This window comes from Sapajus apella, unplaced genomic scaffold, assembly GCF_009761245.1.
Source record: "Sapajus apella isolate SASKATOON/1434 unplaced genomic scaffold, GSC_monkey_1.0 scaffold6, whole genome shotgun sequence".
Classification (NCBI taxonomy): Eukaryota; Metazoa; Chordata; class Mammalia; order Primates; family Cebidae; genus Sapajus; species Sapajus apella.
In genome coordinates, this window is record NW_022436946.1 from 30,549,179 (window position 1) to 30,576,622 (window position 27,444).

The 27,444-nt window shown below is 41.8% G+C and overlaps 1 protein-coding gene and 1 non-coding gene across 2 annotated transcripts in view; one reads left to right on the plus strand and one right to left on the minus strand.

The window, feature by feature from the left end:
- The first annotated feature begins 968 nt into the window (after positions 1-968).
- The window catches only part of MAN1A1 (mannosidase alpha class 1A member 1), a 181,296-nt gene continuing 154,820 nt past the window's right edge, over positions 969-27,444 (plus strand). The window contains exons 1-2 of the mRNA XM_032274918.1: positions 969-1,103; positions 1,364-2,197. Of these exons, the coding sequence (XP_032130809.1) occupies positions 1,586-2,197 (612 nt within the window). The 5' untranslated portion in view covers positions 969-1,103; positions 1,364-1,585. The remainder of the gene's footprint in view (positions 1,104-1,363; positions 2,198-27,444) is intronic.
- Positions 22,835-22,937, minus strand: LOC116549816. The gene has a single exon (XR_004268095.1). It is a non-coding gene; the product is annotated as a U6 spliceosomal RNA (small nuclear RNA).

The window sequence follows — 27,444 nt, forward strand, 5'->3', positions numbered from 1 at the left end:
TTCGCTGGAAGTAGCCGGATCCAAGAGTCAATTTCAACACAACGCTCGACTTACTGCTCGAAGCTACCGCAGCATAAAACTCGTCTTCGAATGGAAAATTTGACCAACTGCTATGAGGTAAATGAATAGTGAAAGTCGGGGTAGGTGGGAGAGGCAGACAAGTTTTTTGGGGTTTTTGGTTTTTGAAGGAGAAGGCGCATACGAAAAAAGTCCTAAGCAAGCAGAGAACCATTTCTCTCAGGATGTAAAAGGATGTTAGACCAGAGGGCTCAGAAGCTCCCAGGGTCACGGCTCCCCTAACCCAGGGACGCGGGGTTTAACTGCTACCGGGAACCTGGGGAACCCCGGCCTTGGATAAAAAGAGGGTAACTGGAGTCAAGCCGTGCTTCAGAACGACCCAGTGCCAGGGATTCCCTGCGAGACCCCGCTTTTCCCGGGACCCCCTCGGGAGCGCCCCCCGACCGCCCCACGCGGGTCGGAGGAGGAGGCAGGGAGGTCCCGCGTCAGCCCAGGCGCCTCCCGGGGCAGTCGGGGGTCAACCACCCCGGGAACCCGGGGCCGAGGCCGGCGCAGGATAAACTCCCCGGACCCCGAACTCCGCCTGCCGCTTCTCGGCGCTGGGCCTCAGCCACGGGTTCAACCGCCCGCCTCACCGCGGCTCCCGCCTACCTCGCGCCTCCCGGCCCCGCGACCTCCCCGCCGCCGGCCGGGCCCTAACGAGGCTGAGCTTCCCGTAAACTCCCCGCCCCGCGCAGCCCCCTCCTCGCCTCGGCCCCGCCCCCGCGGGACCCTGGGCGGTGTGTGATTGGCCCGCCGCGCCGTCACTCTCCGGTCGCGTCACCGCCCTCGTTTCCTACCACCCCGAGACCGGCAGTGAGATTAGTGCTCGCCGGGCCGCGGCGGAGGGCAGCGTGTTGCTCTGCTCGCTGCCACTCGCCCGCAGGTCGGCGCGCTCGCCCACCTGAGCCGCGCCGGGGCTGCGGGGCGGCGGGGCAGGGCGCTCATCCCAGCCTAGGAGAAAGAGGCAGCAGTGTCAGCGCGGAGATGGGCAGCGAGCGAAGTTGACGGGTTCCCCGCCCACGCTGCGCCCCTCCTGCCCAGAGGTGCGCTGCCCCTCCCCGAGGTGCTCGCGCGCTGCCCTGCTCCTGGCCTGCGCGGGACTCCCCCGCCTTTCCCCCGGGACCCGAAAACTTCACCCTAAGTCCGAAGCGTGGGCTGCGAGGGCGGAGCCCGGAGCTGGACGGGACTCCGCTCAGGGGGAGTGGTCCTGCCGGGTATCTAGGCGTCGGAGGGCGGAGACCCGCTGGAAACTTTATCATCCTCGCCCTAATTACTACGCTTTACTGTTTTCTTCTCCCCGCAGGGGCTGCAGCCAGTGGTCTGTCGCGCGTGCCTGTGCACCCGAGGAGCTGCCCCGGGAAGCAGACCAGGCGTGGAGTTGTTCCCCCAGGGGAGACCCGCAGCCCAGCCGAGGGGGTCGGGCGGCCTGGATGCGCAGGACCCAGCCCCGCAGCCGCTGACGCCCAGCAGCGGCGAAGTTTGGCTGCTGAGCGGCTCGGCGCCGGGCCACTGGACCGCCGGAGCGATGCCCGTGGGGGGCCTATTGCCGCTCTTCAGCAGCCCTGCGGGCGGCAGCCTGGGCGGCGGCCTGGGCGGGGGGCTCGGCGGCGGCGGCAGGAAGGGGTCTGGCCCCGCCGCGCTCCGCCTGACGGAGAAGTTCGTGCTGCTGCTGGTGTTCAGCGCCTTCATCACGCTCTGCTTCGGGGCGATCTTCTTTCTGCCAGACTCCTCCAAGCTGCTCAGCGGGGTCCTGTTCCACTCCAGCCCCGCCCTGCAGCCGGCCGCCGACCACAAGCCCGGGCCCGGGGCGCGCGCGGAGGACGCGGCCGAGGGGCGAGCCCGGCGCCGCGAGGAGGGTGCGCCCGGGGATCCGGCGGCCGCCGTGGAGGACAACTTGGCCAGGATCCGCGAAAACCACGAGCGGGCTCTCAGGGAAGCCAAGGAGACCCTGCAGAAGCTGCCCGAGGAGATCCAAAGAGACATCCTGCTGGAGAAGGAGAAGGTGGCCCAGGACCAGCTGCGTGACAAGGCGCCGTTCAGAGGCCTGCCCCCGGTGGACTTCGTGCCCCCCATCGGGGTGGAGAACCGGGAGCCCGCCGACGCTGCCATCCGTGAGAAGAGGGCAAAGATCAAAGAGGTGAGTGGGCCTCGCCAGAAATCCCTCCCGACGGGCCGTGTTTTTCAGGGAGAAACGGCAAGCCTTTGAAACTCTGAAGACTGCAACATTAAAGTGTATGGGGAGATGCAGGTTTGCCCCTTCCACCTGGTGCTGTGTCAAAAGCCCTTTCGTTTCCTGTTTTCAATATCATAGGAGATGAGGCCAATAAGATCTAAGGTCGAATCTCGTTGCTTTTAACTTGCATGCTGTCTTACTCTGGTGAGCACAAGCCATAGGAGGTAGGTATACATACATGGGCAGGTAATACACGAACCACTTTCTCTGGCAGCTACACGGTTAATCGCCCCACCAGTAACAGCGACAGCACTAATCAGCTTCCTGGTAAGGCTTGGGGACGTGACTTTAAAGTGGAGCTTCACGCGTGATGAAAAGGTTCTGATAGCCAGCCAGCATCCCTCAGGTTCAGCCACGTGGCCCTTGTCTGCCAGGTGGCATTCTGTGTGTATTTTGAGACCATAAAGGTGAAACTTACGAACTTCCCATCATCTAGGGATACTATCGTTTGCTTTTTTAAAAAATTAAAATATAAAAGGCCAGTCTGCTGCCTCTTGTATTTCTAGTGCACAGTCAGAAATAGGGTATTCCATGTCATGCAACAGGTTTGCCTCCATAGCAGCACAATGTTGACAAACTTAATCCAGAATAAACATGGACTTTGAGACGTCTTTCCTAATTTCCTTCTCATAATTTTCAGATAGAACTTGTAATATGTGATTAGGTAATGACCAGTTTAACGCTGAAGGGGGCCATAAAAAGTAATTTCAGCCTGTCATTTTCAAGATGAAAGTTGAAGGGCCCAGAGCTCCAGAACCAGTTAGTGATGAGTCAGGACTTGAAGCCCGAGGTCCGAACTTCCCCCCAGTCACCAGCCACCACGCTCTCTGTGGACATGCCTCCTCCCTGAGCTACTTCCCTGTGTGAAGCGGTGCCAGCCTGGGTTTTACATATAAAAGCTGTAGGAACCACATTAAAAGCCTGTCATTCCAAATTTTGGTTCAGTTTTCAAAAATAGATTATGAGTGGAAGTAATATTTTTGCCATTTAAAAAAATAATACAGTCTGTGAAAATAAATACTGTATTTTCACAGGTAATGAGGAGGGGAAGTCCCTGATCCCATTTTCAGAGAGTAAACACGTTTTTGAGGTGGTGAAGAGGTATTTAGCTTAAGTGGCTTCAGAATGAAGGCAGCAGGATTGTCATAGGATTTGTGACTTTATAATATAAGACCAGCTGAATTTGGTTAAGCTGTAATTGAGCAAGTTAAAGTGGACTTGGATCCCTTTCAGTTTACTCTAGGAAGAATGCCTTCATACCTCCTGCGCAGGTAGCTTCCTTCCACAGTCCATCAGCATATCTGCTTTTTTGAGACATCCCCCCCCCTCAGGGACAGAACCCTCCCATATTGGGGGAATGGATTCCACTCTCCAGAACAACTGTCTAGCAGGATTTTTTCTCCATGAAATCCTGCCAGTGCCACCAAATCAGGAAGATGGGACAAAGCTCTACCTCTCACCAAATCCTTCCAGATTCTTTAAAAATATCCAACCAAAATCATAGGAAGTTAACCCCAGATGATCTGTATCTGCTTGTGTTTCTGTTCAATTTGAGCAGTGTAATTCGTACATTTCATGCCTTTAAATCCATATGAGCTGCCAGTTAGTACAAAATCCCAGTTGTCCAAGGAAAAGATTTTAATGCTAAATATACAGAGATGTTAAGCTGTTGGTACTGACCAGCAGTGATTACAAGCGCATTCAGAGCAGAAACAGTTGGGGCAGTAGCAGTCTCCTCAGGACAGCATGTTAATTATGTGCATATCCATCCCTGATAGATCCATGTTGTCTGTGTCCCTAAGTCACAAGGTCTTAATTAACCGTGTAAACAAGATTTATGTAGCCTGTGTCTAACATCTTAGCACCTAGATGTTTTGAAATTGCTCAGTCTTGCATAAAGTAGTGGAACTAACAGTGTTCTTTAAAATTCCTTGTTGCTGTATGAACCCCAAGAGCCAGCATAATTAGCTTTAGCGTTCAGTAGTCAAAGGCTAACAGGAAGAAATATCTTATGATTTTTCCATCAGATTAGTTCAGGTAGATGTATTTCTTTGTAAACCAAGAAAAAAACAAAAAACATGATGAAAAATGATGCTGTTCTAAAAACTGTGCTGTAAATATTTGGCTTTAGACAGGCAAGAGTGGTTGTCCATTGTTAATAGGGCGCTAGACTTTAACTTTACATATTTGGATTCAGTTTCAAGTACCAGTATGGACTTTTTGTTATAAGTCAGTAGATATTTGCCTTGGTTTTGTTCTTTAACATTTCTGTCTTGCCTTGTCTTTCCTTTCCTTTCCTTTTTTTTTTTTTAATTTTTTTTTTTTTTTTGAGGCAGAATCTGGTTCTGTCACCCAGGCTGGAGTGCAGTGGTGAAATCTCAGTGCACTGCAACCTCTGCCTCCCGGGTTCAAGCGATTCTCCTGCCTCAGCTTCCCAAGTAGCTGGGATTACAGGCACGTGACACAATGCCCGGGTAATTTTTGTGTTTTTAGTAGAGACGGGGTTTCACCATGTTGGTCAGGCTGGTCATGAACTCCTGACCTCAAGTGATCCACTCACCAGCCTCCTAAAGTGCTGGGATTACAGGTGTGAGCCACCACACCCCGCCTGTTTCTGTATTTTCTAATTCTCTTTATACTTAGGTTCTCTATCACATCTGAATGCACTAACACTTACAGCTAAAATTTAGAAAGTGCAGGCAACTCTAACGTGTTGGAAGCTTGTACTGTAATTGAGTCAGCCTGTTATTTTGTACTTGGTTCGAAGTCAGTGAATACTATTTTTTTAATCTATGACACAATTATGTTATTAGTACTACAGTAGATTTTTAACAACTTTTTGTCTTAGTGGAGATACTGTGTTAATTTCAAATAGGTCATTGTACAGAATGCTTCACAAAAAATATTAAATGCTTTCCGCTACTAATTTGATGGATGGTAAATCTTTGATGAGAAACTTCAAATTAGAATTAAGATCTTCCTTCATTCACCCCTGTTAAAATTTCATAAATTAACTTTGGGATTTCTCTGAGATTTATGATACATACATAGGGTATATTTATTTTCATGAGTTTGATCTTAAAATTGAACTCAAGTTATCCTTAGCTTTAGAAAGCAGTGTTAGAATAATAAACACAAAAGTTAAGATAGTAGCATGGAAGTTTTAGAAAAATCATCCATTTACTTTTTTTTTTTTAATCAGAAATCATTTTTACCCACTTCCCCAATTAATGCCTATGCTGTCCTTTAGGATTAAGGCCTTAATCCAATTTGGAGGATGATTTTTTTTGTTTGTTTTCTGGAATTATGGGGAGGCCTGAGTAATAGGGGCTAGAGCTAAAGACAGTCAGGTTGTCAGAGAGGACTCCTTTCTTCTCAGGCTGGAATCCTCACCAACCTAAGTGGGGTTGGGGGTACATACAGACTGGCAGCCTTAGATTTGTCATGTAAGGCTTTAGGACCCTGTACCTGTGGGGTCACAGTTGTCTTCTCTCAGTTCTCTAAACAAGACTTTAGTATTTTATTCCAGACCTATTTGTATAATCATGAATTTAAAGAACATCTTCATGTTGATTGTTAAGTTAAAATACATATTTGTTCTATTTTACACTAGCCTTAGATATATGGCCTATAATTTATGTTAACTCTTAACAGTTTACTCTTTTGGTAATGATCAGATGTGGGAATAATCCGACTTTTATTTTGACAATTAACTTTCCAGTTTATTTGTATGGTAGTTCTGGTGTGGAAAATAATATTTATAAAATAATAAAAGCCATGATTTGGAGAACTGGCCCAAGAAGCTTCAGCATCCTTCGGTTGCCTGCCTGTGCCACTGTGCTGTAACACATTCCCTACCAAACATAGGCCAGTGTGGGATTGCCCCACCCAGGGGCCCTTCCCCAGAGCAGGAAGGACATGGAGTGTTTGCAAAGGTTTCTCTCCTTAGCAAGTAGATAAGTTTTCAACAGTGTAAGTTCTGGAGTAGGTGCTGGCTGTTCATATATAAAAGAAATATATTCATATGAAGGAGGATTCATATAAAGGAGCTGTTTATGTATATGAGACTTAGAACCTAGTTAAAAGTGTGATAAGAGGTTTTTAAAAATGTATTTTCAAACCAATGCATCTGTACTCTTTAGGTGAGCTAATAAACTAAACCATCTTGAAAACTTTATCCTAGTGTTACACAAAGTGCATTTGTATGAGACCTGAATTTGTTGGAATTCAGTGGAGAACTTACATATTTGAATCAGATTATTTCATAAGCTGTGCTGGTATAAATTTTTTATTGAAGAGAATTTTAAGCATGTGTCCCAAGGTCAGAGGGGAGGAATACCTGCAGATCCCTGTGAGGGATGAGGGCTAAATACACGAGGTAGATCAGAATTGCACTGGAACCTGGTTATACCTGCTAACCCTGTCAAGGGTGGTCTTTTAAATTTCTTTCTTTATAAACGTGTGTGTGTTTGTCAAAGAAGTTTTGATTAGTCAGAATAGGAACAGTCACTGTGGGCTGCAGGGATACTCTTGAAATGAGTGGCAAAACAGCCTCTCTCTCTCCCCAAGTAAATGAAAATAGTAAATGAGATACCTATGTTTGGTAGTTTAGGGAAGAGATTCTCCCTTTGAGGAAAGTAAGTCTTGACTTTCCTCTCAGTATTCTTAGCCTAGTTCCTTGCTTGGTGTTCAGTAATTGAACCATGTCTTATCCCCACCCCCCACCACTCAATCTTTTTAAAGGCCCTTTACAAAATTCTGCATATTATGCCATGATAACTTTAAATCTCAGATTTTAAAACTCAGTATGTGCTCCAAGTCATAAAGGATTGCATCTGAATGAGAACTGAGGATAGCTCATTCATTTTACAGTAGAGGCAACCAAGACACAAAGATCTTTCTGGAAGTCACATCACCCCTTAGTAGCAGAATTGAGTTGTAAAGGGAATCCCCAATCCTCTGTGAGTGTTGCTTACTGTCCCCTACATGGCTTGTCTCCTAAATAAAACACCAAAGAATTGTATAAATTATCCATGTTTATTAAGTGCAAACCCTAATAGAGAGTACAAAAAACATACAATTCTGCATTATTGTAAATTTGACCTTATACTAGTTTTTTTTTTTTTCAGCCAACCATGGATCAAAGTAATTTTTAAGTCAATTATAGTAAAGTTTAAAAACTTACCAGTGGCATAGTTTAGAAGGCTTCTTTGTAAAGACACCCAGGGAAAGTTTGATAGGACATCGTGTTCTCTTTATAAAGATCTCTCAAGAAGCAGAGGCATTTGTAATCATTCGTTTAAACATTCTTTATGAAGAAAAGTTGAGAAGAAGAAGGAAGGGAGAGCAGAAGAGAGTGAGTTACTGTATATATGAAGGGTGAAAGAAGAGTACCCAGAGAAGGGGCATGTGATGACTGGAAGGACTGTTTTAAAATTATAAATGTGTGTGATCTTCTGGTATTGCACTGTTGATAACAGAAGAATGCCAGCTAAGCTAAAGGTTGATTGTTTTAAAAGTGGACATACATGTAAAAAGCACACCAATCTGTGGGCAATTCTTTCCATCCAAGTAGGTTCTGAAGATTCTCTTTTTGGGTGCACTTAACCTGTCTCTGCTCCATCCATTTGGAGCATTGTAGTCGTTAGAAGGATCCTTCTGGACTCGGATAACCTGGGTCTGAATCTGACCTCTACCATATGTTAGCTTTGTGACCTTCTGCAAATTAATCTGTCAGAACTTTAGTTTCCTCATTTGTAAAATGAGGTTAATAGTAGTACCCACTGTGTTGGACCCTGAGGCTTAAATGTGGTAGAATGGTATCAGGCATGAAGTGGGCACACAATAAATAATGCTGCTTGTGATTATTGCTGTTACTGGTCACCACCTAAAGCCATGAAGTCAGGCTTGCATTGATCTATATATTGTTTAATAATTCAGGAAAGTTGGTAATGAAGTTCAAAAAGGGTATCCAAAATAGTTAAAATTAAGTTTTACTGCTTAAAGGGATACATTTCCAGTTCATGGAAAAGACCTTCCCACATAGCTGTAATTTTATTGTGCTACAGTCAACTCTGATTTTCTTAGGTTTCTACCAAATTCAAAAAAAACCTTAAGTATCTTTAAAATGATATACTTACTGCGTATATTTCTTCAGCTTCAGAATATGTGTTAAAAGAATTAATTTGTCTCTTTCTCACAGTCAGATATGCCTATTCCTGCAGATACCATCTTCTCAGAGTGGTCACAGTTATCTTAATTTCTCTTTTTTCTAATAAAGAATTTTTTCATTTACACAATACTGATGGGATTTAACTATATTTCCCGGGCTGGTTTCGAACTGCTGAGCTGAAGCAGTCCTCCCATCTCGGCCTCCCAAAGCGTTGGGATTACAGGTGTGAACCGCCATGCCTGGCTGAGTTATCTATCTTAAGTATTGAAGTTATTCTCCTAAACAGAGAGATCGAGTAAAGTGAACTTCAATCTGTTTTGTCTTGTAGGAATGTTTTTAAGAAGTGAGAATTATTATTTTAGGCTTGGCAAAAATTATATAATTATGATAAATTCTATAATCAGAGCTCAGTCCATCACCTGATAGTCAAAGTTAGCATAAATCAGTTAAGAGTTTGGCCTCTTTGAGAGCTTCATGTTAAATTTAGATTTATTAGGATTCCAGGCCCACTACTCATTTTACACATGACAAATAAGGCCAGTGAGCTGTGACTTCCTGAGATGCCCCCAGTGTACACACAGTAGCTGAGAACTGCTTCTCAGGTGTTGAGAAATACTGAGAACTAGGCTGCACTCTGTCTGGGATAATCTTGACTCTGTTGAGAACTTGTGCCCTGGTAACTGACTGACCAGGCCCTCCCTCCCCTCCTCAGCCCTAAAAGGCAGGCCAACTGCCAGGAGCCCCGCTGAGACCATCCTAGAAGGAGGTGGGACATCTTTGCTGGGTAGGGGATTGCCTAAGAAAGCAATACCAGCTAATTCCTTCGCTCTGGAGAAGTGGCAGCACTGCCCCACCCCCACTGAGGTCTGATAAAGACTTCTGTGATCATTAGGTACTTGAAAGAAAACCAAATGAGATTAAGGCTTAAGAGCATTTAAATGTCACAGCCCTCATTTCTGTCATGAATACTCTGGCAGGTCTTTAGGTACTTTAGAGCTGAGCAGTCCTGCAGATAATCCAGAACAGAGATAATAAAATTGAAAAGCACACATATCCTTTGTGTTTACTTGACTTTTGTGACTAGAATGACTCCTTCTGCTCTCACATTTCTCAGCCTGGCTCTTAAATTTATCAAAAGCCGAGTCCCTGATTTGCTCTGCTGCTTTCTCATCGCTCTTGCTCCATATCCTTCATTCAAGTGACACTCAGAACACATTATATTAACTTTTCATTTGCACTTTTCGTGTTTTTATGTGGGTCACTAATTAGATTGTCCTGTCTTGTGTGGGAGTGTTTAGTATGAGCGACTTAGTATGAGAGAGGGCGTGGAGATGAGGGGATACAAACCCGATGAAGGACACCAAGTTCTGAAAGGGTGGTTTAATAACAGCATTGCCACCCTCTGAAATAACCTTTGTTGCTGGTCCCTGTTTGTCTATGCTAGGAGTTTATGAGAAAGGGTGTGGCAATAATTAGTTTCCAAAGGCCTATGAATGACTATGGCAGAGACATGAACTCAAGCCATCCGTAGACCACAAGCTGTTGCTAGTGTCTCCATTTCTGTGAAATCCTTCCTCATTAAATGGTCTTCTTAAGGACCCCTCAGAGCACTCAATTCTTCTAAGTGACAGGAAGAGCTCAGAAATAGGACAGGAGACCAGATCCTAGCCTACACTGGGGGTGGCATGCCCAGCTTCCCGAGCTGCTGTTTAGGTCATGATTGTCTGTCCCTAGTTCCTCTTTCACAGTAATACATGCGGGAGCTACGTGCTAAAAAGGGAGTGTATTTCCTCACCGTATCTCTATCGGGGCATAAGACAAGAGAACAGACCTGTGGAATGATTAGGGAAACTCAGTGGTATGTACCCAGTCTCAAAATCTCATTTCACCAGTGTTTCCTTTTTACTGTTTTGTTTGTTTGTTTGAGATGGAGTCTTGCTCTGTTGCCCAGGCTGGAGTGCAGTGGTGTGATCTTGTCTCACTGCAACCTCTGCCTCCTGAGTTCAGGCAATTCTTCTGCCTCAGCCTTCTGAGTAGCTAGGATTACAGACACCTGCCACAATGCCTGGCTAAGTTTTGTATTTTTAGTAGAGGCAAGGTTTTACCACATTGGCCAGGCTGGTCCCAAACTCCTGATCTCAAGTGATCCACCCACCTCGGCCTCGCAAAGTGCTGGGATTACATATGTGAGCCACCATGCCTGGCCATTTATTGATTCTTAAAGGCTTGCTTTAAAGGTAGATGAATAAAGTTGTTCAGCAGGGTTTTTAATATACTTTGATATTTGTCTTAGCAAAGGATAGGTTTGTTGAAGCAAGTATCTTCCATTGTGTTATTTTATTTTATAAACTCATGTCTGCTTGGGAAAGAAAAATTTGAAAGCACACACTAAAGTAGAAAAAAAGTCCTTTATAGTTTTATCACTCAATCACTAAGTAATGTCAATGCTGCCCCTCCCCAACCCCAGTTTGTAAGTTCATTTCCCCCACAGTTATAACCACACTATATATGCTTTTTTAAAGTCATCTTCTTTGCAAGTGTCATTTTATGTTAGCATAATATATCATGTCGAAACATCGTACTTTATTTAACCATTCCTTTGGACCTGAACATTTAGATTATTTCTACTTTTTTGTTTTTATTAAAAATGCTGAGACAGACACCTTTGCCCAGTAAATTTCTATCTCACTTTTTATTGCCCATACCCTGGTAAGCAGGATTTTCTCTTAAATTCTTAAGAGGGGAAATAAATTGGCCAACAGATAGTACATTTTGAGGGATGACTTTCCAGAAACCATTTATTCTCTTATGTGTCATATAATGAATGGAGTCTGTTGATTCTTTGTGAATTTCATAGGTGATGAAGCAGTATATGGTATTTTCAATTTGCTTTTCTTTGACCCACACTTTTTCCTGCATTGGTGATTTGCATTTCTTCCCTATGAGTTGTGTAGATAGAACAAGTAAGTTTTAAAAGGAGGAAGATTGGGAAGATGGCAGAGCTTGGAGGCCTAAGGAGTGAGATCCATCAGAGGAGATAGATCTGGCAAGCTGGGTGAATGAACATGAATTCCTATGGGAGGAAAAGTCCTAAAGGCAAGAGTTAGGATTTTGTAAAGTAAAGTTACAACAACAAAAAATTGATTGCACACTTAGGGTAAAATATTCTTTATTGATAGGCGCTCTTACCAAGCACTTGGGACAGCCTACATCCCTCAGCCAAGACCGAGCCAGCTTTACCAGTGCATCTTCATTTTTAAGTGATAGTTGGGATTTTGCCTCAGATATTTGAGGAAGGTATTGACCTCTCTGGAGATCTGCGGAAGGATCTTTCTCTTTTTAGAATTAATCAGGATGCTTTTCTAATAGTTGAAGATCAAAAGTAGTCCAAATAGAATTTCAGAAGTGATTTTAATGATGCCAGAAAATGGCAAGTCTTACAAAGCTGAATTCTTAAAGAAAAAAATAACCAAAAGGAAATCATGAGATTTCATAGAAATGTTTGTTCTTATGTGTGAAGAGGCAGGCCAGTCTTTTATATGTGCAAGGCCTTCATTGTTTTAAATAGGATAAATATGCATTTTGTCAAAGATATTTTATTTTTAAAGAAAAGCATGATTTTGTGTGTGTGTGTGTGTGTGTGTGTGTGTGTGTGTGTGAAGTTTGGGCTCTTTTTTTTTTTCACCCTAATCTTTCAAATCAAATGTTTTTAGTCATGTTTTTTAAGATAGTGAAGAGCTGCATATTTCAAAATGTATTTATATTCTTACCTTGGTTAGTTCATAAAAGTCTGCCAAACGCCAGAACTATTTAAATTTGGCTATAACAGTGTGTTAACATGATGAATAACGATTGACATAAATATACTATATTATTTTTATAAATTGTGGTTAGACATGATAGTAATTTTAGAATATTTACAATGCTGTTTTTGGAGATGTTATTTTTTTAGTCAGCTAGCAGTGTTGAATGTTTTTTCTAGCCAACTACAGGTTTTCAGCTAATAATTAGAAATACCTGAGAAGTCCATATTGCAATTTAAGGAGTTATTAGCCCAAGTCAGCAATTTTATGACGCATTCTTATTAGGAAGTATAAAATGAACTCTATGTAGTAAAAAATGTATTTTATAATTGGCATGTATCTACCGCATTGTATACATTCACTCATATTAAGCACTTTGGTTAGTCTTCATTATTTAATCCTCCTGTGGTTACTTAACACAGAATGTGTAATGAAGAACTCAATAGCTTTAAAGGGGGGCGGTTGAGGTGCATAGAAAATGAAGATGATTTATTAACTACTGTTGAAAGCTGCTTTAGCAGTTTGGGTGAATAAAAATAATGATTTATTAATTATTCCACCAGTAATAAGATACAGCCACAGTGTAGGGTTGGAAGTACTTCTGTTTTCTCTAACTCCTGAGACTACAAAATTTCTATGGCATTGGCTCCTTGCAGTCATCCGTCCCTTCCAAAACTATCATACTGAGGGCAGGAGAAAGAGCTTCCACTATTCATCCATGTGCCAACAGATCAGTTAGCTCTGGGTCCTGCCCATAATAGGGCCCAGTGCATATTTGTTGAATGAATATGCTCTTTGAAACAAACATGTCTGCAGGAGTTATTCAGGTTAATTTTGATTCCCTGCTAAGTAATCTGGTATTCCAGAAGTGGTGTCCACTCATCTTTGAAGTCCTTTCTAATGCATGTACTCATGGGCTACAAGCCTTTGTCTTTTTGATTTTTTTTTTTTTTTACAACAGTCAGAAGTCATTTAGAATCAGACCTAGTGAATAGAGAAAATAATGAATGTAGGAAATGCCTTTTCCAGTTTTCAAGTTGTTTTCCAGAATGATTTATAAAATGAAAACTGCATTCATTTTCTTATATGACCTGTAAACTGGTGAAAGTGGTGCAAAAAAAAAAATCTTTTGACCAAATAAAACACTGCTGAAATAAATGTAGGTGATTGTGAGATTCCTTTAAAGGTCAACACTTGAATATAAAGATTCTGTTGTTTTATTGAAAAGTGTTTCTATTTCTTTTTTAGGTATGTGATTTTTAAAGTAGCTAGAGTCTTCATTTCTTTTCTTTATTACCTAGGGTACTGAACAGTATTTAATAAGGACTACCATTTTTTTTTATTTCAGTTTTATACATGCTACACCTAATTAGAGTTGGTTTCGTTTTGTTTCCATTTTGGCAAAAATTTTTGAGCTATAAAGGTATCTCAATAAGCAATGCTTATAGTACCACACTAAAATGAAAAGTCATAGAGTAGGTGTTATTTTCCACTAGAGAAATCAGAATTACATAAGCATGTTCCTCCTTAAGGAGGGGTGATATTTTGAGAAAGAGAAGCTTGGTTTTCAATTTCCCAATTTCTTATTGTTTCTCTTGAAAAGTGCTCTCTCATATAAATAATTACATGGTAGAGGCTCAATGAATTGTATGCATTTGTCAGTGGTCCCCTTTCCAGTTTATTCTGCAGATGACTATTAATATTCCTAAAACATCACTTCTCTCATATTGCCCAATTCAGGTTTTAGTGGTCCTCCATTTCCTGTAAAGTAATGATTCAGACTTTAACATGCATCAGAATCACCTGGAGGGCATGTTAAAATGGATTGCTGGGGCCGGTCACAGTGGCTAATGCCTGTAATCCCAGCAGCAGTTTGGGAGGCCGAGGCAAGTGGATCACTTGAGACCAGGAGTTCAAGACCAGCCTGGCCAACATGGCAAAACCCCATCTGTACTAAAAATATAAAGATAGATGGGCATGGTGGTGGGCACCTGTAGTCCCAGCTACTTGGGAGACTGAGACAGGAGAATTGCTTGAACCCAGGTTGCAGTGAACCGAGATTATGCCACTGCACTCCAGCCTGCGTGACAGAGCGAGACCGTTTCAAAAAAAAAAAAAAAGAAAGAAAGAAAAAATAACCTTGATTTTTTTCTGATTCAGTAGGCCTGGGTGGGCTTCAGAATTTGCATTTTAAACATCTTGCTAGGTGATACTGATGCTTCTAGTCCAGTGACTTCAGCTAGAAAAACATTTTTCTAGAATGAAGTCGCAATAGTCACAACTTTTTAGCTTGGCATCCGTAATCTTCCATAAATCAGCCTCAGTTTACTCCTTGAGTTTACCAGGAAGGAATCTGTGTTTCCACAAAACTTAACATAGTTACTATCTCCAGAACACACATAATTGAGGACTTCGCCTTATTTACTTTATGGTTCTCAAAAGGAGGGTCTTCTCACTTGCTCAAAATCCATGTCCTCATGAAGCCCTCTACGCTCTCAACCTTTACTGATCTCTCACTACTCCAAATTCCCGTATTATTTGTTATTTCTATCTTTGGCCTGTGTGTCACTGATTTCATGGGCATATATGTTATCTTTCAAGTAGCTTTCAGACATCTTAAAAGTCAGGATACCTTTTTTATCTCATAGGTCTCTGGCCCAGAATTTGACAGTAAAAGACAATTCATCTTAAATGTAACCCAGATGAGAACTCACTTAAGTATATCAACAAAGTTTTTTACAACGTAGTTAGTCTGGGAGGCAGTATGGCAGAGTAGAAACACTTCTGGCCTCCCTTTCCACACCTTTGAAATGGAGCTAATAATTCCTCTTTTTCAGAGTTGTTGTAAGAATTAAAATAGAAAATGTATGTGAATCTCTCAGCACAATGCCTTCCTTGCATGTAGCATTCATTATTCAATACATAGTATGTACTTATTAGCAGCTAGGAATTGGTAGGAGTAATAAGCTTGGACTTTTGCTAAGAAAAGGGGTTGGTAAGTAAATTGGATTCAGAAAGTCATTTCCAGGAAAGAGAAGTATGTCTTGGCTGCAGTATTGCTCTATTGACCAATAGCTTGTATTTTCTATTGTTGCCTCCCTTTTTAGTTGTTGTTGCCAAAATTCTCACTTCCTGCGGCAGGAAAGGAAGCATTATTTTGCCTTGTTAGAATTGTTATTACGCAGAAGGGATGCTCATCCTCAGGAAAACCATAGAGAGGGTGTTGAATGGAGGGTTCCTCATTTATTCATCCGTGTCCAGTTACCTCTGACTTCCAGACCTGGTGTCACACAACACTCGGATATGTGGGGAAGAAACAAAGCCAGGGGAAAAAGAAATCTGGAGAAATACCTTCAGGGCATAGAAATAAATAATTTTTGTGAGCTGAAAAGCTGAAAATGTTTCATTCAGAGATAGCTACGTGTGTAAATTTAGCTCAATTAATTAGGCATATGGTGCTTTCATTTTAGGATGTATCCACTCTTTGTGATAATATCCGTTGATTATTAGAGCTGCTGCAGCTTTAACTACATTGGCAGCAGAGATTCCCAGTGCATTTAAGACAAGAATTGAAGAGTGAAATGGAAAACTGAATTAATAATTTGTTCTTGGGTAGTTTTAATCTGCTGCTTATTAACTTTGTAGTTTATGCCTGGAGGATTAGATTTGGAAACAGAACACCAAGTAATGTTTTAAAAGTTTACTTCCTTTTATTGGAACATTCTACTCGTAAAGATTTTCTGAAGAACATTTTGACTGTTTTAGTCCTAACATACTAGGTACACACTTAAGTTCTTATGATTCAACCTAAAATAGTAGAAAGCTTTTAGTGTAGGCTATTAATTTTAACTTTTAAAGTATTTCGTGTTAGAATTCAAGGCAGGAATCGTTTAGTAAAAACCAACTAATAGAGAGAGGGAAAGATATTCTTTGCTGGGCACGAAGATATTTGGATCTCTTTTCCCAAGCTTTTTAAAATCCCCCTAGGCCTATATTTTTCTGTCTTAGCATTTTAAATCTGCTTTCCATTGATGGTAAAGAAAATAGGAAAATTAAAATAAAAGGTTATTTCTGTTTACTTCCCCTACCTTGTCAAATGTTTCTAAAATTGATTTTTAAAACCATTGTAATTTTATAAATTGAAAAAACAGTTATATTCCAAGATATAGCATGTAGGATGAGCTGACATAGGAAGTTTAAAAACAGCTGTCTTTGGGAAAGTGAGGGCTAGTGCTACTGTCCATCTGCCTCTTGCTTAAAGCTTTAACTGCAGTCCTACTTGAATATACCTGAGAGTCTGGAAAGTCAGTGTATTTGCTTCTGTGGTTGTAGTTCTCCACCCACCTGTGATCTGAAGAATTACACCCTAGGTTTTTATAAGGTAAACACACTAAAATTTAGACATTTAGAAGGGACTTCTTTGAGGACTAGGCAGAGAAGTTCAGCAAAGTATAATACCAGCTATTGGTCTGAATTAACCAGTGGTGGATTCTTTATTAGAAAACTAGTCTGAAGTTATGTATTCTTGATAAATATAAGTTTTGAAAGAAATTCTCCACTTTTGACTTATATGGTAATAGAGGTCGAGGATTTTATAGCCAGGTATGCTGCAGGTAATCAGGTGTTAGTTCCAGCTTAATAATTAGGTTAATTTAGTATTAGCTGTCTTTTTCTGTTGTACTTTCACCCATGCACATAATCATCTTCTATCTTTGATTGTGTTCTGCTGGAGAGGCGGTAGTAATGATGCAAAGGCAGTCGGCAGGAGAAGTATTGTATATGTCACACACGTGAGGTGACTAGTCACCTTAATACTCTGATTGTCAGCAGGGAATAAGTAGCCCTCTCGCTTCCTGGAACCTTAAGAGGTGAATTCCAGGCATTACCACTGATGTACAGAAGGATCACCTTTTTCTGACCTGTGGGCACTCACTCCTACCTTTTGGAATTCCTGAGGGAGGAAGCTAACTAATATGCTAACTAATCATAAAACTAGAAGCTGTTTAGTTTTATGATTAGTTAGCATATTTTGTGGACCTTTGCCTCTCAGTAGAACTGCTCAAAAGCTATCTCAGGAAACAATGCCTTTGATTGATTTGAAATCTCATACATCACGATAGTGTAGCTAGTGTTTTCCAAAACACCGGGGGATTTTTGCAGACAGCATTTTCCGGGGCTGATTTGACGGTAATAAACCAAACTGGCAGGGAGGGAAGGTTCTTCCTTCCCCTCGGGGCAAGATGTCTGCTCTTTTACTTCACTCTGGAATGCCCTCTCTTCACAAACCCAGGGGGCGCACAACACATTAGTAGCCATAAGAGTGTCTGTTGTGTGTAATGCAGCCCAGAGTCTTCCACTGGTATATATACCAAGATCCCAAGTTAGATATTTCTCTTTTAAACAGAATATTGCCTTAACATTTAAAATAAAAATTATATTCCTCAGTTGGCTCTTAAAACTCAGCTATTAATTTGCAAGTATATTTGGTTTATGAATAACAACAGCAACAATAACAACATCTAATAATTTTCTTCTTTAGGTTTAAAAAAGAGGCAACAGTTAAAACTATACTTTTAATAAAAAGTGCAGCTTCTCAGTTATATTCTGTAATGTGTTCCCTTTTTTTCCTAACAGAATGTGTTATTCTTCTTGTTCTGAGAATGGCTCCTTAATTGATTTTACATCATCAGTTAGTGTTATTATGTATAATTAAGGCAATCAATAATGAGATTTTTAATATCTCATCTTGGCATAGACTTTGTCTCCTTTATCTGCAGTTTTAATTCGAGACTGGTGAAAATTATGCCAGTAACTACAGGATGCCATTTGTTGAATGTTGACTTACTATTAGGTACTTTGCTCACCACTTTATGTACATATTCCCATTAAATTCTCAGAACAACAAGTATTTGGCTTTTTTCAGAATACTGGTGTTTGACATTATTCTCCTCATTTTATACTTAAGAAGTTGAGGCCAGGAAGGGGCAAGCAAATTGCCCAGGGTCAAGCAGCTCCTGTGAGGTTGGAGCCCAGGTCTGTCTGGTCCCTGCCCCAACCCTCTTCCTGTGCACTCGCTTCCACTGGGCTCCCCACATTCCCTGGGGCCTTGGCAGGCTCCGATCTTACCCATCTTGAATAAAGAATGAAGACCCCTCTTGCAGTCACTTCTCTGCCTGAGAAGGAAGAAAAGGGAAGTGGGGTGAGGGCTGGCACAATTTCCACCCCAGCTTGTGGCAGACAACATGCCTTCGTTCTGAAAGCAGCACCAATGCTCCGTTTGGTTGGAAAAGTCTCTCAAGAGTAATATTGTGCTCAACGTTAAGTACTGTGTTTACTTGTATGTGTTCATGTATGTTTATATCCCCTTAATATGTACCTGCATAATATGTACATGGTTATATGTGTATATATAATTATCTAAATGCCTTAAGCATTAATGAAAGTTACTGGGCATTCTGGGAAGTTGATTAAATCAAGAGAAAGACAATGGTCACTAGAAGAAACAAACCTAAATTTGCTTCCTTTTTCTTCCTCATCGTGGGGCAACTATGACTCCTGAAGTTTAGGATACATAATGTTACAATTATTTAACCTTTAATCAGGAGATTCTATAAAGTATAACCACATTAACAAAAATGCAGTTTGAATTTTAAATTCACAGTGAGGTAGATCACCAAAAAGAACTCTATGAGTCAAAATAACATATTGTTACTGACTTAACACTCAAGTTTTGTATAGAAGTGACAATAAAGGCTCTGTTTAATTGGTCCTAAGAGATCCAGACAGTATAACTCTTTCTGCAATTGGGGCAATACAGTAATCATTCAAACTCAAATAGTTTTTAAAAAAATTTTAATATTACATTCCTTAATAAATCAGATTAAGAATCATTTCCAGCAATACTCCTTCTACAAATATTTAGAAGTACCACCCTGTGCAAGGCACTGGAGAGATGACAGTAAGCAACACCGACATCACCACTGCCCAGATGGAGCCCAAAGGGGTAGAGAGTAAGGAGCCCTGTGGCAAGTACCCTGGGAAGGGCCTAGAGGTACTATGGGAGCCTGGAGTAGAACATAACTGTGGCAGATTGGGGGTTCAGGAACAGTTTCTAAATTAAGTAAAGTATTAGACCGGAGGCTGAGTGGGAATTAGCCAGTTGCAGGCAAGATGAAGAGGGCCGCAGAATAGGGATGGAAGTATGAAGATCCCCAGGGCAGCCAGAGGACTGAGCCAGAGTAGTAGTGCTAAGAAGAGGGTGCTAGGAAGTGGGCCACAGCAATGAAGCAGAGAAGGGGTCTGGCCAGGTGTTTAGACTTTATCTTGAGATCATCAGGAACCATGGGAGGGTTTTAAGTTGCAGAAATAATATCAAATCTTCATTTTTGGGTAACATTGGAGTCCAGGGCATGCGTTAGAAGGCTCTGCAGTAATTCAGATGAGAGGTGATGATGGCCTAAGTGCAGAAAGGGACAAGGAAGATAGAGAAACTGAATAGATCCTTGAGATACTTAAAAACAGAATTTATAGAACTTTGTACGCATTTAAAAATGGAGCGTAAGAGAGGAAATGAGGATAATGAGGTGCTTGGGTTCCTGATGGTGACATGGGTTGTCTGATGGCTGGAATCTCAGGAGAAAGAGAGGAGTGGAGAAGGGGTAATGGGTGTGGTTTAGTATATGTGGCATTAGAGGAGAAAGATGTCCAAGTGGGCATCTCTTGTGAACAGTTGAGCGTATACGACAAGCACTGCAAAGAGAGGTCTAGGCTAGAGATGCTAATCTTGAGGCCATCAAACTGTGGAAATAAATAAGATCCCTTAGGGACAATGTGTCCTGTAAGAAGAGTCAATGGCCTAGAAGCATGGGGAACATCAACAACTACAGGATGTGCAGAGTAAGCAGTGACAGAGAAGGAGTAATCAGAGAGATGCAGGAAGAAAACTGGCAGAGCATGGCACCCTGGAGCATTTTTAGATATTCAGTATTGGAAGGAGTGAGACTCAGCAGTGTCAAATGCTGCCAAGGGTCAAGATAGGAATTGAGAAGTTTTCTGTGGATTTGGTAAGAAGCAGCAAGAACGTGACCCTTACCGGGGCCAATACAGTACAGTATTCAGGGTGGCAGCTGTGTTGCAGTGGAGCAAAGGAAAGGCACAGACAACTCTTCCAAGAAGGTCACTGTGAGTGAGCCAGAAAGGTGGGGTGGTAGCTGTCGGATGACAAGGAGTAATGAGAAGGCTGAGTAGAGAAACACAGTACTTACTGGGCACTGCTGAGCACACAGTCAGAGCCAGCAGCTGGCCCCCTCTGCTCACTAGTTGGATTTTTCCTTAGCAGGATTCAGCCACTCTGCCATATTTGGACAAGACAGACAAGTAGATTGACTTATCCTTGGATTTTTCTAGGTATTAGGAACAGAGAGAAGACACATGTCCCAAAGTGCTTTTTTGAGAATCTGATAGATCATTTGTTTGTAAGAATGTAAATCCACTCAATTTGGGGTTGGTGGGTGGGTGGGGAGATATTTATTATAAGACAAAGAGGTATCTCTCATGGATCTAGGTGAAGACCTCACAGAGCCTGGAACTACAAATGTGAAGGTACCAGGAAGCAAGACCGCTATTCCTCATTTCTTATTCTGGGCTACTTTTGTCTTCAGTCATACCTGCTTTATTCTTTCCTCTGCACACAGGCTGTCTTATGAATCAGTCCTCAAGTTTACATGGCCAATAAGTTTAAGCACTAATAGAGTTTCTAATAAGCATCTCAGAGGCTCAATTCTAAATTCTCAGAATGGAGAATCTGACCCAGCTTTAGTTAAGTGTCTAATCATCTATGGCCAGGGGGTGGAGTATTGATTTTTAGTACAAATGTAGGCATGGTACAGAGCCTCCTAAGTGACAGAAAGGAGAGGATTGCCTGGTTGCACAGAGGTTTTCTGGCCTCTCTGCTGCATCCAGACATCTGCTTTGTTGTATTTATCTTATTGGAAATTTCTCTATTGTAGGCCTACTTGTCAGAGGCAAGTTGTGCAGGGTTCTGCTCTATATTAATTATGGAAGGTTTTACCTTACTGAAATGATAGTTCCCCAGCTTTAGCATCTTATGTTATTCCATTAACTGTGATATAAACATGCCTGCAAAATATCAGTTCATGAACCAATCTTACTTTCCCTGACATAGTAACCATTTAACAGCCTCGCATATTGCTGCTTCATTATGAGATGAAGTCTAAACACTTTAATGGTGACCAGTTAAAACACACACATGCATACATCAAATCAGGAATTTGATTCCAAATTTACAAAATAATCAGGTCTTATCTTTCGAAATCCTGCCTATCAAGACCTAATTTAAATCTTATTCCATAAATTCTTGCCTGTTCTTATCCCCTGAACAGCAGAAAATTATTTTTCTCTATTTTTATAACTCACTTTGTTTTAACCTACTTACTACATTCTTATTGTTAAATGCAGCACACGCAAAGGCACTGAGATGAAGGAGCGTGTGGCTTTGCGACTTAATAACAGTTCAACCCTGTTATTAAGCTCAACACAATGCATTTGAGCTTTTATCTCTTATCTATGAGAGTGGTGGTAATGCCTGCCTTTCCTGGATGTTAGGAGCCAGTGAGTGAATGGATGCAAAGCTATTTGCATGTCAGGAAGCCTATGCAGATATTGGTACTTAAGGAAATAGTTTCGGGGTTTGAAGACCAGGTTTCTAAATCCCTGTCTGCCATTTGGTAATTCCTGGTATGGCAGTGGGTGAATTACTGTTCTTCCTTGGGCATGTTGTGTGATGTGTTAGTTTTCTTTCATTGTTATGACAAATTATCACAAACAGAGTGACTTAATACAAATTAATATCTTACAGTCCTGTAGGTCACAGATAGAGTGGGCCTGTTTGGTTTCTCTGCACTGAGTCTCATAAGGCCAAAAATGAGCTGCCGGCTGGCCCAGGCTGTTATCTGGCTCCAGGGGAGAATCTGTTTTACAAGTTCATTCAGGTTGTTGGCAAAATGCAGTTCCCTGCCAACTGTAGGACTAAGGTCCGCATTTCCTTGCTGTCAGCCAGGGGACTCTTTCTGAAAGCCAGCTGCATTCTTCATCATATTGTTCCCTCCATTTTCTTTTCATTCATTCATTCATTCATTCAGACAAGTAAAACTTGTATAAATTTATGGTGTACACATTTTGAAATATGTATCCATTGTAGAATGCTAAATTCAGCTAATCACCATATCTGTTACCTCACCTACTTATTATTTATTGTATGGGGATCCCTTAAAATGTACTTTCCTAGCAGTTTTCAATACAGTGTTCTTAACTATGGTCACCACGTTGTACTACTCTCTTAAAAATATGGAATGTAGCCTGGCCAACATGGCGAAACCCCATCTCTATTAAAAATACAAAAATTAGCGCACCTGAAATCCCAGCTTCTTGGGAAAATGAGGCAGGAGAATGGCTAAAACCTGGGAGGCAGAGGTTGCAGTGAGCCAAGATCGAGCCACTGCACTCCACCTTGTGAGACAGAGCGAGACCCTGTCTCTCTCTATATATATATATTTGGAATGTTTCATAAATTTGCATGTGATCCTTGCAGAGGGGCCATGCCAATCTTCTCTGTGTTTTTCTCAGTGTTCATACATGTTGCCAAAGCAAGAACTGAACAGTCCCTCCTTTTTCAAACCAGCAACATCACATGGAGTTCTGTTCAGCTGAATCTCTGACTTTCTCTTCTGCTGCATGTCTTCTGCCCCCAGCTGAAGAATGTTCTTTGCATTTAAGGGCTCACTTATTAAATTCGCCCCACCTGGGTAATCCAGGTTGATCTTTATTTTAAGGTCAACTTAATTGTTCTTAAGTAACTTTCATCTTACCTGCCAACTCCCTTTGCCATGTAAAATAATATATGCACAGGTCTGGGGATTACTGCATGGACATATTTGGGGTAGGGTGGTCATTCACTCTGTTTACCACTTTTGGTACTATGTATGAGTACAGTACGTGAAGTCAAGCATAGTCATTTGCATACATAGAGCTAGTCAGCTGTGAGTGGTAAATCATGTGGTCTTGATATGGTTAGCCTTTGTGTTCTCACCCAAATCTCATTAGAATTGTAATCCTCATAATTCCCACAATCCCCACATGTAAAGAGAGAGAACAGGTGGAGTAATTGAATCATGGGGGCAGTTTTCCCCATGCTGTTCTCATGGTAGTGAGTTCTCACAAGATCTGGTTTTATAAGGGACTCTTCCCCTCTCACTCGGCACTTCATCTTCATGCTGCTTTATGAAGAAGGTACCTTGCTTCCCCTTTACCTTCTGCCATGATTGTAAGCTTCCTGAGGCCTCCCCAGCCATGCTGAACTGTGAGTCAATGAGATCTCTTTCCTTTATAAATTACCCCATCTCCAGCAGTTGTTTATAGCTGTGTGAAAACAGACTAATACAGGTGTAAGTTACGTGGATGCACTTTGGTCAAGAGTAGGCCGAGGCAGACATCTGAGTCTGCATGACTCGGTTCAGAGACAGGTGCATATTCCACTTGTTATATAACCTGTTTGTGTAAATTCATACTTGGTTTGGGCCACACTTGTCTGTAAAAGGAATAACTGCCCTGCTGATGCTGTACAGGTGCTCATGCCCAGAGAAAGAGCGGGGAGCCAGGACACAGCTCGGCCCACTCATGCCCAGAGAAAAAGAGTTAAACTGCTCATCCTGAAGGCAGGTAGAGCTGGCCACACAAGTAAGTGTGGGAGCAACCAGCTCAAGCAGCTGAGATAGAGCAGAGAGTGTAAGAGAGCAGCTGATGAGAGAACTGCTGAATAAAGCTGCATTTCACCTACCTACGATCCTCTGAGTGTTCTTTCAGCTATTTGCCATTCATCCACCCACTCCCCTCAGACCTCAGCATGGGCTGGAACCTGACCCTGGATCTAACAACAGGCCTGTTGCTATGATTTATGTTCAACAAACATAAACTGTTTCCCAAGAGATATTTTGTGCCTCGAGTTACTGGTAAGAGGAACCCAAATCAAAATAAGCTAGGTTGATAGTTGTACAGTAGTTCCTTTATATAGCAACTCTTAGTTTATGCAAATAAACAGATAAGGCAAGCAAACATGCTGTATCTACATGTAAGGAGTATTGATAAATAAAAAGTATATTCTGTTCTTTCTTAGGACTTTTGTTGAGGCCTTTGATAAAATATCTTATTTCAATTCCATTATTGTTTCTGTTTTTAAAATAATATTCCGGGCTCAATAAGGGTATTTAAAGTGCCCAATGTTGTAAGACTACTGAAAACCCTTTTTTGTTGTTGTTGTTTTTGAAAAGGAGTCTTGGTCTGTCACCAAGGTTGGAATGCAGTGGCTCAATCTTGGCTTACTGAAACTCACCTCCTGGGTTCAAGTGATTCTCCTGCCTCAGCCTTCCAAGTAGCTGGGATTACAGGTGCACACCACCACATCTGGCTGATTTTTATATTTTTAGTGGAGATGGAGCTTCACCATGTTGGCCAGGCTGTTCTTGAACTTCTGACCTCGAGTTCAGGACCTCGAGACCTGTCCACCTCGGCCTCCCAAAGTGCTGGGGTTACAGGTGTGAGCCACCATGTTCGGACAGACTACTGAAAATCTTGAATGAAAAATAATTCTAATTTGTGTTTATTCTCTCTGCATCTTAGCAGGTATCGTGTAAAAGGAGCAAAAACTCTGGAGCCAGACTCCCTGAATTTGATTTATGTCTCTGACATTTATGTGTCCAGTGACCTTGGGCAAGTTACTTAATCTCACTGTACCTCAGTTTTGTCATCTGTTAAATGAAGGTAAATATAGGCCCAACTTTGTGGAGTTATTATTGAGGATTAAATTAAATGTGTTGATATATGTAAAGTGCCTGTAACTGTAACTAGTACATAGTGCCGTGTGAGTCCTAGGAGTATTATTCTAATCGAACAATATGCTTTAACTTGTCTCAACTAAGGCTGTTTTGTTCCCCAGAGTACATTTGCCAGTGTTTGGAGATAAGGGTTGTCACATCTGGAGGGTAAGATATAGACATCTAGTGTTTCCAGGCCAGGGATACTGCTCAGCATCCAATAATGCACAGGGCTGCCCACCCCAACCCCCAAACACAGACTTATCCAGCCTGAATGTCGGTAGTGTCAAGATTAAAAATCCCTGTTTTAAATCAGTGGTCTTTTATGTTTTTGGTAACAACTTCATTTGAAAATAAAATACTCTTGTATCGTGAGTGACTTTTAACAATGAGGATATTCATGACAGAGCCATAGGGCTCTGAGTTCTACAATAAAGTGAAAAGTAGAAAAATGTTCTGGTGTTTAAAAAAAAAAAACATAGCTATCATAGGAAAAGAGTGTGCTTAACTCCTAGAATATATAATTAAAGACAAGAAATACTCAGAAATACTCAGGTCCTGTGAATCATTGAATGGGATTTCTCATTTTCTAATTTTCCAGTGAGGTTCTTCTAGAGATTATAAGGACAGAAATTAAAGTTGACCCTTGAACAATGCAGGGATTGGGGCCCCAAACCTTCATGCAGATGAAACCCTGCATATAACTTTCAATTCCCCCCAGACTTAACTACTCTTAGCCTACTGCTGACCAGAAGCCTTACTGACTAAACATAAACAGTCAGTTAACAAATATTTTGTATGTTATATGTATGGTATACTGTATTGTTACAACAAAGTAAGCTATAGAAAAGAAAATGTTATTAAGAAAATTATGAGAAAATATATTTACTATTCATCAGGTGGAATTGAGTCATCATAAAGGTCTTCATTCCTTGCTGTCTTCATGTTGAACAGGCTGAGGAAGAGGAAAAGGAGAGGTGTTCTTGCTGTCTCAGGCAGAAGTGGAAGAAAATCTAAGTATAAGCTGTACTTGGATTTGGAAACTTTTGGAAACTACTGTTACTATGTATGTTGAAATACAGTGAGCGTTAAGATAACTGTGCATTACAGCTGCTCATGTAGAATTTACCTATATTGTAGTAGTGGTAAATTTTGCAAGGACCAAAATGTTTTTGCCACTGTCGTTTTTAATTTCTGAGTATTACAAAAAGCTTACGTGTTTGCCCTCTTCACTCCCTCTCATCCCTAGGCGTGTTGAATAATTTAGAATTTAGGGTATTCTTCAACTACTTATTTCTCCACTACCTCTCCTGTCAATTGTAGCTGTTTGATTTGTCTATACAAGACTGTAGGACTATCTGAGACGCCATTCATTCTCCTGGTTACAAAATTTGTCCTTTTGATGATAGGTCAGTTAATCATTAACACCTGCATTACCATAGGGTGCAGAAGCTAATTAGACTGACTTCCTGGATTGGGTAGGAAAGAACCTGGGCACATTCCTATACCTTACACTGTTTTAACCTACTTGGAAAAACTGAGAATCACAAGACACAAACAAAAAAACCTGTGATTGTTCATCATTAAGATTAAGAAGAACACTGACGGAGATGGATCCAAGATGGCCAATTAGGAACAGCTCAGGATTGCAGTTCCCAGTGAAAGCACGGAGGGTGAGTGGATGCCGCATTTCCAGACAGATTTTTATTGCCCACAGACCAGGAGATTCTTAGGCGGAGGAGCCGCACGGGTCACCAGCACGGCTGTTTCAGCCAGCGCAGCTGTTTTCACCGGCGACCTGGCACCGCAGTTGTCCATACAAAATACATGAGTCCAGGCACCATTTTAGCTGGTGATTGGACATCCAGAAAGACAGAGTCACCCATTCAACTGATAGAAAAGGGGACTGAAACAGGGAGCCAGGCCAGGAGATTCCAGGGCAAAAAAGCACCACGAATCTCAGCGCAGCTGTTTCACCTGGCGCAGTAGGCCACCACATGGGAAATCACACAGATCCCAGCGCCTTTTCAACAGGCGACTGAAACACCTGGGAGACAGTCTATGGTTCAACTAAAAAAAAAAAAAGGACCCTCAGGCAGGAAGCCAGGTGATCAGGCTCGGCTGGTCCCACCCCCACAAAAAAAACAGCAATCTGAAATGCTCTGGATTGACAGTTTTACAGCAAACACAGCTGAACCAGGGATGGTCTAGCTCTGTGGGGGAGGGGTGTCTGCCATTACTGAGGCACTCCACCACTACGGAGGTAGTCCGCCGTTGCTGAGGCAGCCC